The sequence below is a fragment of the Octodon degus genome, unplaced genomic scaffold, assembly GCF_000260255.1.
Source record: "Octodon degus isolate 3935 unplaced genomic scaffold, OctDeg1.0 scaffold00032, whole genome shotgun sequence".
Classification (NCBI taxonomy): Eukaryota; Metazoa; Chordata; class Mammalia; order Rodentia; family Octodontidae; genus Octodon; species Octodon degus.
In genome coordinates this window covers 1338390-1349400 of record NW_004524608.1, presented here as the reverse complement: position 1 = coordinate 1349400, position 11011 = coordinate 1338390, and the positions used below count along the sequence as shown (strand labels likewise).

Here is an 11011-nt window from a genome sequence, read left to right as displayed (position 1 = left end):
CACACACACACACACACACACAATAAATGTTAATAAATAAATAAATAAAAATTTAAAAAAACAAAACAAAACACAAAATTTATTTTAATGTCTTTCATTTGTTTTCTGAATAAAGTTCAAATTCTTTAACATGGTCTATAAGAGAAAGATGGGGCCTTTATCCTGTGTGCCACCAAAGGTTGGTGTTACCATCAGCAGAATGGGGCTTTCCACTATGTTTTTTTAAATTTTTTATTTGTTTATTTATTTATTATTTATTTTGTGTGTGGCCAGCTCAGCCCACCAGGGGGCGGGGCTGGCTGGCATGTGGTGCTGGGGGATTGAACCACGGTCCCTGTGCTTTCTTGCTAAGCTCGTTCTAAGTAGGTGCTTTAGACCACTGAGCCATCTCACCAGCCCTCTGGTTGGGTTTTTTTAATTTATTTATTTATTTATTTTTTGCGGAACCGGGGATTGAACTCAGACCCTTGTGCTTGCCAGGCAAGTGCTTATTCTACTGAGCTATCTCCCCAGCCCCTTGGTTGGGTTGTTTTGACACAGGTCTTGCTATGTAATTCAGACTGGTCTTGAGCTCACTTTGTAGCTCAGGCTGGACTCAGGCTCACAGAGATTACAGGCATGTACTTCCACGTTCTCAGTTTTGACATGTATGCTATGGTTATGTAAGATCTACTGCAAATTCCCACAGTGTCTGCACCATGAAGAGTTGTCCTGTTCAACATACCCAGTGTCCCTTTGGAAAGCACTAGCAGAGGAGGAAGACAGGAAGCAGAACCGAGCCCAGGAGAGCCATTTCCTGACAGGCCTGTGGACAGACTAGAAAGGAAGGGAGCACAGGAACAGACTTCCCTCTCCTGACTGTGAAGTCAAGCCTGTGAGTCTGACTCTCATCCTAAGACTGTAGCTATGAAACCCGTATTCCAGAGATGACACTGTATGCAGGACAGTGAGAGCACCTGGACCAGCGGAGGGAGGGAGCTGCACTGACCCAGGGCTTAACATCACAGGCCAGCAGTTCAGGCAGCTGCTCCTCAGAGCACCAGGCAGGAGAGGGGAGTTGAAACAGACAGCCCTGCAGCCCCAAGCAGGTGCCACAAAGCAAAGCCCTCATGCACCACAAACAGCCAGGGTGAGAACTTGTCTGGGGTGCAGAGAGCAGCTCTGTGGCATAGCTCCTGTCTAGCAGACAGGATACCCTGAGTTTCATCCCAAGCACCAAAAACTCAAAAGAAAAATGAGGGCCGGGGACATAGCTCAGTAGAATAAGCATTTGCCTGGCAAGCGCAAGGTTGAGTTCTAGCCCCAGAACCAAAAAAAAAAGAAAGAAAGAAAGAAAGAAAGAAAGAAAGAAAGAAAGAAAGAAAGAAAGAAAGAGAAAAATGAGCAAAGAATTCAAGTTTGTCCAACTCCAGAGCTTTGGAGTTGGACAAACTCTATTCTAACTATAACCTCATCTTGGAAATGTTCCTATATATTTTGTTCATCAAGTCAGGCTGCAAACCAGGCATGGGGGTGTACCCCTGTACACCAGCACTCAGGATGCTGCGGCAGGAAGATCCCTGCAAGTCCAAGGCTAGTGTGGACTACATAGCAAGACCCTGTCTCAAAATAAATCAATCAGAGTGCAAGCATCCACCTCTCAAGAGATACTCAAAGGGTGAAATGAACCAAGTGAAAAATCATACTTTGCCATGGGAAGTTTTTAAGAATGATGGGAGATGGCAACATTCCTGCTACCAGGGGATGAGCCACCAGGCCAGAAGCTTTCAACTGGGACAGAGAAGGAGGCAGGATGGCCTGTGGTGTCCAGCCCCAAAAGGCGAGGCGTGTGGGGCTGCTGTGTCCCATCCCCAAGTCTCTAAGAGCTTTCCACTGGAGGAAATGCCTGCAACAACGGTAACAGGTTTTGAAGCCACGTAACTTCCCCATAATTATTTTTGTAACCCCCTGTGCCTTCCCCTATGGAACAGCAATAAAAACCTTAACACAAAAGGTTTGTTTTTTAACAAAATGTACTTGTTTATGAGGCAGTACGGAAGGGAGTTTCTGGGGAGCTGGGCCTGTTCCCAGTGTAGCAGAATGTCCACCAAGAATGGGCTCAGAGGGTGGGCAAGCTATGGACTCACAGTTGGAAGAAAAAGAAGAACACAGGGGAGGAGACTGGTTTGGAATGAAGAAACCCTGAAGCTAGCTGTGACACACAGGCCGTCGTTCCTACGCCCAGGACCAACACCCCAATGTTCTGGTGGTACTGGGCTCTGAAGACAACACACACAAGGGTGTACTGGCCCTACTGGGAAAATCAAGTGGCTTTGAATAACGTATAAGCCCCACAGCAGAAGGCACTGTATTCACTGCTGAGACACCAGTTCCTGTACTGACTTGTCTGGCAAAGAGCTGGCTCTCAGTAAACATTGGTGGGATGGGTGATTCCATGGAGAAGACCTGACACAGGCCACTCCCTACCCTTTGGAGCCTTTTTGGGATATCAGGATGATGCGATTACAGGCAGATGCCACCACTCTCAGCAAGTTGCCTGTATTTATTCCCACTAACTGAGCAATGATTTTAGTGACTTACTCAATGCAGACTAGGAAGTGAGAGAGATGGGCCTCAAGCTGCAGTCAGAGCAGACAGCTCTCCTGAGACACACTACCTGCTCCAAGTATCGTGGACATCATTTTGTGCAAGCCCCACCCTTTGTCCCCACCAGGCTTCCCCTAGAAAACCCACTGAACTTTCCTCTCCTTATATCCTGGAATCTAGGACCAACAAAGCCTCTTGCTTTGGCTTCTTACCATGCGGAACTGTGCCTGGGCCTGCTGCAGCAGGCTTTCCTGCTCAGACTGGGCAGTGCTGATGAAGATGCCAACTTCTGGGTTGAACTGCAGGATGCTGCCTTGCAGGCGGGCCACAAAGTGTCCAAAGCTACGGATGCAGCAGATGCGCACCACCGACTGGGGAGACAGAGGAGTGGTCCACTGAGCAGGGCCCACCCTGAATAGCTGGTCAGGCCTGCCTTGCTTTCTCCCTCCCTCCCAGCCACCCCAGGAAAAAGTGATGATGGCTGCTAAAGGATGACGCGAGCAGGCAAGAGGACTGGGCAACCCTGTGGAGGACCAAAGGCGCAGGGCTGCATGTGGGGAGATGGCTTCTAAGGTCATCTCTTCTCAAGGTCTCTGCTCCTCAAGAATGAAACAAAGGGAGTAAACTAGATTAACATTTCCCAATTTATTTTTGTCAGTAAAACTTTCTTTCTCGTCACATAAAAATCTTAGATTTCTCAAATATCAAACACCTCAACCAAACTGCTCTGGCAGAGATAAGGCAGCCTGGGCAGAGATGAGGACTAAGGGTGTCTCTTGGCTTCCCTCTGCTGCCCCCACATGGCCCATGGAGGACAAAGACTGGTAGGTAAGAGCTACTGAGCAAAATGGGCAGCAAGGCCACCAGCTCTAACTTTCTTTTTTTTTTTTGGAGTGGAACCGGGGATTGAACTCAGGTCCTTGTGCTTCCCAGGGAAGCACTTATTCCACTAAGCCATCTCCCTGGCCCCTCAGCTCTAACTTTCTATCACTACTTGGTGTATAGCTCAGAGCACTGGGCCCAGTGGCTGATAGAATCCCAGGCTTAACTCACTTACCCTGTCCCTTTCAAAAGGCAAAGGACGGGCTTGTTCTACAAGACCACCAACTGCAAGTCTTCTGCAGGATGGCTGCCAAGCCAGAAGGTAGAACATAGCCACCCACCCCTTGCCCCAAGCCCTGCTTCACTGCTGACCATGATGGTAGCATGTAGGCCCAGGATGAGCCCCTCACCTCCTCTAAGGCGCTGAGCAGGGGCCGGTCCGTGTCAAAGTTAAAGCGTCTGTGAGCAGCCCGAAGGGGAGGCAGGTTGCGAAGTGCCATGTCCTCTGGGAGCAGCAGGCTGGAGGGAAGGTCAGGCAGTTCACAGCCTTCAAGAATATCCTGAACCTCGGGACACAAGGCCAGGCCTGTGTAGAGAGAGGGTGCATCAGACTACCTGTGCTGGGGAATTACCATGCTGATGAGATGGGCAAGGAGACCGACACACTAAACTAAGCTCCAGGGCCTTAGCACTGGAAGAACAAGAGCAGCTCAGGTTGGAAATCACATTGGACAAAAACAGAATCAGCCCCGCAGAAATGAATGGCTCTAGTGATTCTAGGAAGAACCAGACAGATGAGCTCTGGAGGTCAAAGTCAATTTTCTTCTGTTTGTGACAGGGTCTCACTAGTAGTCCAGGCTGGCCTGGAATTAATGATCCTTCTGCCTCAGCCTCCACCTTAATTATTAAGACCAACAGGAACCAGGCTCTTCCCTGTGCCCTTGCCCTCCCTGCTTCCTTCTCAGGGAGCACACTCCCTGGCAAACCAGGCTACCTACCAACAGTGGGGCAGTGTCGGGAGGGAAACTGGAGAGGCCCAGACCATACAATGACTGCTGTGTGCTAAGGAGGTTCACACTGAGTCCCATTAACCTCTTTACCCCAAGAGCCGGGTTACAGAAGAGAGATGGACTAAGTATGGCCAGAGGGAAAAGGAAGGGGGTGCAGTGCCAGAGACCCACTCACCAGACTCCTGGAGTTCACCAGCAGCGGGCAACAGATTCAGCAACACAGACAGGCGATTCCACAAACTCTGAGAGCTCTGCAAGGGGGAGAGGAGGCTATGAGCCACAGGGCAGTGCTGGAGAGCAGCAGTGAGGAAGGGAAGCACCCACCAGGGCATCTGGGCTATGTGTAGGGTCCAAGGGGCTCCATTAAATTGAGAGGCCAGGAAATGTGCAGGACTCAGAAAGGAGAGCTGGTGCTGGGGAGCCTGGAGAAAGGGCCAAGTAGCCTTGCTGAACTTGCCACCCATTGATTCTCCAGGAACACAGAAGGCAGGGAGGTCACAGGAAGGACTTCCTGGCTCCTGATGGTAACAGCTAAGCACTGGTGGTGCTGGCATCTCATCTAGTGGAAACTTTTCCTTTTTTTTCTTTGCAGTACTCGGGATTTACTAACCTACAACCCTAATCTAGGCTCACCAAATTGCCCAGGCTGGGCTCAAACTTAGCAGTCTTCCTGCCTCAGTCTTCCAAAGGGCTGAGATTATAGGCCTGTGCTTCCACACCTGCTACAGAAACCTTTTCTTTCACTCCTCCTTCTGTTCCCATCCCAACACAGTCCTATAGGGATATGACCAGCATCCGCATCACACCTCCTCCCTCATGACTAATGACTGAGTAACTAGCTATCCTCAGAGATATGGATACACCCAAGGGTGTGCCTGGCCCTGACTCTGCTCTTGGCTAGGTAAGGGGGTGGCCTACAACAAGGCAAAGAAAACACTCCACATGTAATCTCTGGGAATGACAGGCTAAAGACTGAGGCTCTAAGCTGGGCATGGTGGCACACACCTGTAGTCCCAGTAATCGGGAGGCTGAAGCAGGAGGATTATGTGTTTGAGACCACTCTAGGCTACATAATGAGCTCAAGGCCAAAACGGACCAAACAGTGAAACTCTGTCTTAAAAATCCAAAATGGGACAGAGGCTCTGAACTCAAGGATAAGGAAAAAGAAGAGAAGCCCAGGCTAACAAACCCAACACCATCAGCTCCTTGCTTTCTCCAGCTGCTGCCCCTACCTACAATGCCCTCTCAACCTCTGTCCAAAGTTCTTTTTTCTTGTGTCACTCTTTTCTGGATTCTGGCCTCGCACACACCACACACTCACTGACAGTGCTCACAATGGCAGGCATTATGCCCAGGACAGGAGACAGAAAAGAGCACAACTGGCTCTCTCATGGCTCCCCAGCCACAGGCTTTGAGGGTGAGACAGGGCCCATGGCCACCCTGCCCCACCCAGCATCGGGCAGACCATCGAGAAGTGCCCAGGCCCTCTCCTCCAACACCAGGACCCCTTGAGGGAGCGGAGAGGGTGACACCTGTGCACACACGACGATGAGGTCAGGGTTGGTCCGTAGCCAGTCCAGAAAGATCTTCACAGCGGGAAGCAGGCCCTCAGCAGTCAGGACCTGCAGCTTCTCCTGCAGGGTGCGCTCATTGCGACATGAACGCCCGCTGGACTCACTGCCCTCCGACTCAGAGCCGTCCTCAGAGGCTGGGTGCAGGGGGAGAGCAGGGTGAACAATGAACAGCAGCTGGCAGCAGCCTCAACTCCTGCCACCTGACCTAGACTCTTCTGAAAAATTCTGGTATGAAAGAGGTGTGGATTCAGGATCAAATCTAACCAATTTTTCCAGGCCCACTAACTGGCTGTTTTTAAACCAAGAGCCTGGTGCCTTTTAATATGATTCTTTCAGACTCAAGCTGATGTGTAAAGCTGCTCTGTAGCAATTCACTCAGCAGTGTTTAAGTGCTTACTCTGCTGGAAGAGCTACAAGACAGAAAAAGCAAGGGGCACAAGGCCCAACCACTCTTGTCACCTCCCAGCTCTTCTCTGTCTGGCAAAACACTTGGCAGATCACTTCACCTCTCTGAGCAACAGCATCTACATTTCCTTCAGCCATTCAAATGTCTCAAACCCCGCCCCTGTGCGCAAATTCTGTTAGTGCCAGGGACACAGCAGTAAATAAGACATACACTGGTCTGCCCTGCAGCTCACAGTGCTTCAGACTGCCTCACCAAGGTGGGACGGGAAGGGGCTGTGGCACAGCAGAGCCATGAGAGCCCACAGGATATGAATCTAAGCTGGCTTTCAGGGAATCCCAAACCAGACTTATTCTTTTTTTTTAAATTTTAGTACAGGGTCGACAGGGCCTCACTACACAGATCAGACTCGTAGTGATCCTCCTATTTTCAGCCTCCCAAGCACTGGGATTACAGGTGAGCACCACCATGCCCAGTCTCAAATGACATCTCAGTACACCCCAGGGGTGGGGCCGGCATGTGCACCAGAGATCGAACCCTGGTCTCTGCGCCTAAGCAGGCACTTTAATCTGTTAAACTATCTGGCCAGCCCAGAGCCCAGACACCCTATACATGTGCTCTGCCACTGAGGTAAACCCCAGCCCTACATCACTTTTAAACTATAATCTAGTAAGAGCCAGCCAAATATCTCAGTGGATTAAAGTGTGTGCTTAGGCAGATGCAGCAGCCAGGGATGGTAGCGGCTGGGGTTTGATCCCCTGCAGGTACCATGCCAGCCCCACCCCAGGGGAACATTGGAGACTGCACTTAAGACTGGGCGTGGTGGTGCATGCCTGTAATCCCAGCTCTTGGGAGGCTGTAAACAGGCGGATTACTACGAATCCAATCTATATAGTGAGACCTGGTAGTAAATACAAAACAAAAAATAAATAAACTATAATCTAGTGGGCAACTAAGACCTAAACAGGTGACAGGCTTGGGACAACAAAGGAAAAGCTATGTTCCATACAGAGGTAGCTAGCCCATGTAAAAAACTGCAGAAGTGAAAGACAGCTTTAGAGCAGGGACAGTAACTTTTCCACCATAAGACTGCTGTGGAAGCCAGAAAACGCTAACATCTAGGAGAGTCCAGCCCAGTGTTAGCGAACTTTTAATGATACAAACAGCCTACTGTATCATGTGTGCCATAGGTTCACCACCACTGGTCTAGCCTAATGCTGGGTAGAGTCTGGCCAACTACTACTGCTGTAACTGAGTGCTCCTCCTGCCTCAGTGAGAGCCTCAGTCTAATCCACTGCCTTGACAGGGCCCTGGAAGGACAAGATGACACGAGGGGAAAAAGCAGAAGCTGCAGCCGCAACTGCATGGGGAGGGCAGCCTCCACCACAGGGTGGCACCAACAGGGAGAGAAAATAAAGCCAGATGACTGGAGGCTGGAAATGAGGCCATAAACAGGAGAGAATGTTCCAGGGAACAAACCCCTGGGCTTCACTACAGTGAGGCAGCAGGGTAGGGAGGAGAAGCTGCTCAGAGAAGACAGCTTTTTTTTTTTTTTTTAATGTATTTAGTTATAGGGTCTCACTATACAGCTTGGACTCACAGTGATCCTCCAGTTTTCAGCCTCCCCAGTACTGGGATTCCAATCCCGCACACCCGGACTCTGGCCAACTCAGCCTGACCTGGGGTTCAAACTGCGGTCCCTGTACTTGCCTAAGCTTGATTAAGCAGGTGCTTTAGTCCCCTGCACTATCTTGCTGACCCCAGAGAAGACGGGGCTTTCTTGAGCAAAGACTTGTGACAGAAAGGTGCAGAGGCCCAGGTACCTGGCTCAGAGGGCTTGTCCACATCTCCATTGACACAGGGCCTACTATCGGCCAAATTGTGAGGTGAAGTGGTGGGCTGTAAGAGCAGGTTGCTGAAAGTGGGGGCTAGTCGGAAGCAGCGCTTGGTCTGGAACATCTGGGTGGACATGGCTTGCAGATTGCTTGCAATGCTAGCTTCACTGGGGCCCAGGGGGCCATTGAGGGAATCGGGAGCCTCTGGTCTGGCCCGAGGGGGCTCCAAGGCTGGGGACCGGGTTCCTTCCTCATCCTCCATATCTTCCAGGTCTGACCGGGACTCCTGGCTGTTCATTTCTGAGTCTGTCTCAGCATCAAAGGCTGTGCCCCCCACTTCCAGACTCTTGTCAGAGCCACTGTCCGAGCCTTCACTGGCCCGAGCTGAGTCATGGCTTGAGTCTGATTCAAAGCCTTCACTCAGGTCACTGTCATCACCAGCTTTGGGTGGGTGGTGGTGACGGCGGCGGCGGCGGCGGCGTAGGCAGGAGAGGCGGGAGAACTTCCGGCTCTTTCTCCCTTCACCTATATGGGGTACTGTGGGAGGAGGTTCAGGATCTGGTTCCTCTTCTTTCTCCAGTGATTCCTTGGACTCTGGCTCATCTGTGGAGAGAGGAAGGTCAAGGGGAGCTCCAGAAAGAATGGAGACTGGAAGTTTAGTGGGGCTCTACAACACCTCTTCCCCACTGAGTCTCTCCCTGCCCTCCCCAAACCTATCCAACCACCCTCCAGCCCAAACCTCCCATTCTCTCCCACCTGCACCATCACTCTGGAATGCTGGGACGGGGTTCTCGCCCTCTTCCAGCTCAGCCTGCAGTCGTATGTTGACGTGGTTGACGAGGTGGGAGAAGAGGGCCAAAGTAAAAGCAATAGCTGCACTGTACTGCTTGGATCCTGAGCCAGGAGAGGTAGGCGTCAGGGTCCTGGCCCCAAATGAGGAGTAGGCACCATCAATTCCAACCCTGCCTCACCTGCTCTCAATTCACCCAACAATCACTACTTATTCTACAAAGCTCCTTCTGGGGTAAAAAGCCTTCCCAAGCCCCAAGAGCATCATCTCTCCCACACTCCAGAACACCAGTTCACCCTACATGCAAATATCCTCTTATTTGATCTCATTCTCCCCAGACAGCTCAAGAGCCTACACACACACACACCCCTAATGTTCTATACACACCCACCAGAAAGGTTCCAGAGTGATCCTAAAGCAAGTATGAAATATTGGACCCTCAGTTGAGCTTGCTGGTCTTATTCTACCCCACTCCCAACAGTTTGTGGGAGGTGACACACCCTAGAAGGTGCCACAGGGTAGGTGCTCAGCCTTTACTCCCCCACAGCCAGCCAGTGACCCAGACAGCAAAAAGGCTGCTTGCTGAAAATTTACCAATAAGGAGCTGCAAGAAAGGCACTGAGAACCCCAGCATTAGGGTCTAGGGGACACAAGGAAGCTTACCTGCTCTCTTCAAGCTGTGCACACCCATGAGGCAGATGATGACCATCTGGAAGAGGAGCAGGTCTGGGAGGAATGCATACCCACTCTCGCACTCCTCTTCCTCCTCACTGGCCAGGCTGAGGCTGGGCGAGGAGGGCAGGTAGAAGAGACACAGGTTGAAGTCTTCCAGGACTGACTGGCAAAGGGAAGTGAGCTCAGAGTCCACAGAGCTACAAAAGAGCAGAAGTAAGGGGAGGTCAGTGAAGGGCAGCAAGAGGAAAAGACTTGACAATACAAATGCAAAAAAAAAGAATAAACGACAGCTATGCTTCAATTGAAAAAAAAAAAAAAAAGAGGACTTCAGAGATAGCGGGGGGTGAGGGGGAGCACAGCTGGACTGATCTCCAGGTAAAATGTTAGGGTAACTCAATGGCAGTGCTTGTCTAGTGCACAGGATGTCAGGGCCAGAGTTCTGTCCTTAGCATCACAAAACAAAACACAGCAAGCAGAGCAGACAGTACAGGAAGGGTATGGGTGGCTTCCCACTCACTACTCCTGCAGCACCCATTAAGCACCCACCCTGTGTGCAGTAAGCTGCTATGAGCAAGGGTACAGAACCCTTGGGCACAAGTCAACCAAGTCGAGGATGGCATAACTGGCTAGAGGTTGACCCATGGAGGGCAGAGCTCTGCTGTCCTCTGCCTCTGGAAGCCATGTGTACAGTACAGTCCTGGCTGAGTCCTCAGAACATGGTGCTTGCTTTTTTTCTCTTCCACTTACCTGCTTTTGGGCTGTAGGAGGCTCTGCAGGTACATAAAGTTCACTAGCAACCTTTTAATGTCTTTGCATCTGCAATGATAGAGCCCCACGTAAACAAGGAGTAGCCTCACTGAACTGATGGCAGAAAGCAGGCACTGGCCCCAGGCCCACTCACCGCTTTCTGCCAGGAGAGAGTTTCCGAGTCTCACACTTCTTGAGCTGGTGGTACATTTTGGCTGCCTTATCATACAGCCGCTTAAGGTTTCCATAGGCCCCCTCAAAGGACACTTCTGACTGGATGCTGAAAAGACACAGGGGTAAGCCGTTGTATCTTGGCAGGAGAGGTGGGGAGGGGAGTGTTACTCTGCTATGACCTTTGGGGCAATGTTCCTAGTAAGTCTTACCAAACACAGCTTCACCTTCCTTGTACACACACACACACACACACACACACACACACTCTCTCTCTCTCTCCTTCCAGATTAATCTGAATAAAGACAATGCTTTTACTTGTCTCCCTATATTATTTGTGAAGGGGACAATTTATCCTACTCTGTTACAAACTTAGTAATGCCAAAATATGTTATCCT

The 11011-nt window shown here is 50.6% G+C and overlaps 1 protein-coding gene across 2 annotated transcripts in view; it reads right to left on the bottom strand.

Annotated features, from left to right (window-relative positions):
* Smg5 (SMG5, nonsense mediated mRNA decay factor) overlaps positions 1–11011 on the bottom strand; it is a 55443-nt gene that overhangs the window by 11925 nt on the left and 32507 nt on the right. For both annotated transcript variants that reach the window (XR_002820825.1, XM_004629735.2), the window contains exons 8-16: positions 10597–10722; positions 10443–10511; positions 9684–9892; positions 8987–9124; positions 8219–8833; positions 5951–6126; positions 4594–4669; positions 3819–3994; positions 2799–2957 (exon numbers count right to left, since the gene is read on the bottom strand). Coding sequence is in view for 1 of the 2 variants with exons in the window: in XM_004629735.2 (XP_004629792.1) it covers positions 2799–2957; positions 3819–3994; positions 4594–4669; positions 5951–6126; positions 8219–8833; positions 8987–9124; positions 9684–9892; positions 10443–10511; positions 10597–10722 (1744 nt within the window). In the remaining variant the exon portion in view is untranslated. The remainder of the gene's footprint in view (positions 1–2798; positions 2958–3818; positions 3995–4593; positions 4670–5950; positions 6127–8218; positions 8834–8986; positions 9125–9683; positions 9893–10442; positions 10512–10596; positions 10723–11011) is intronic.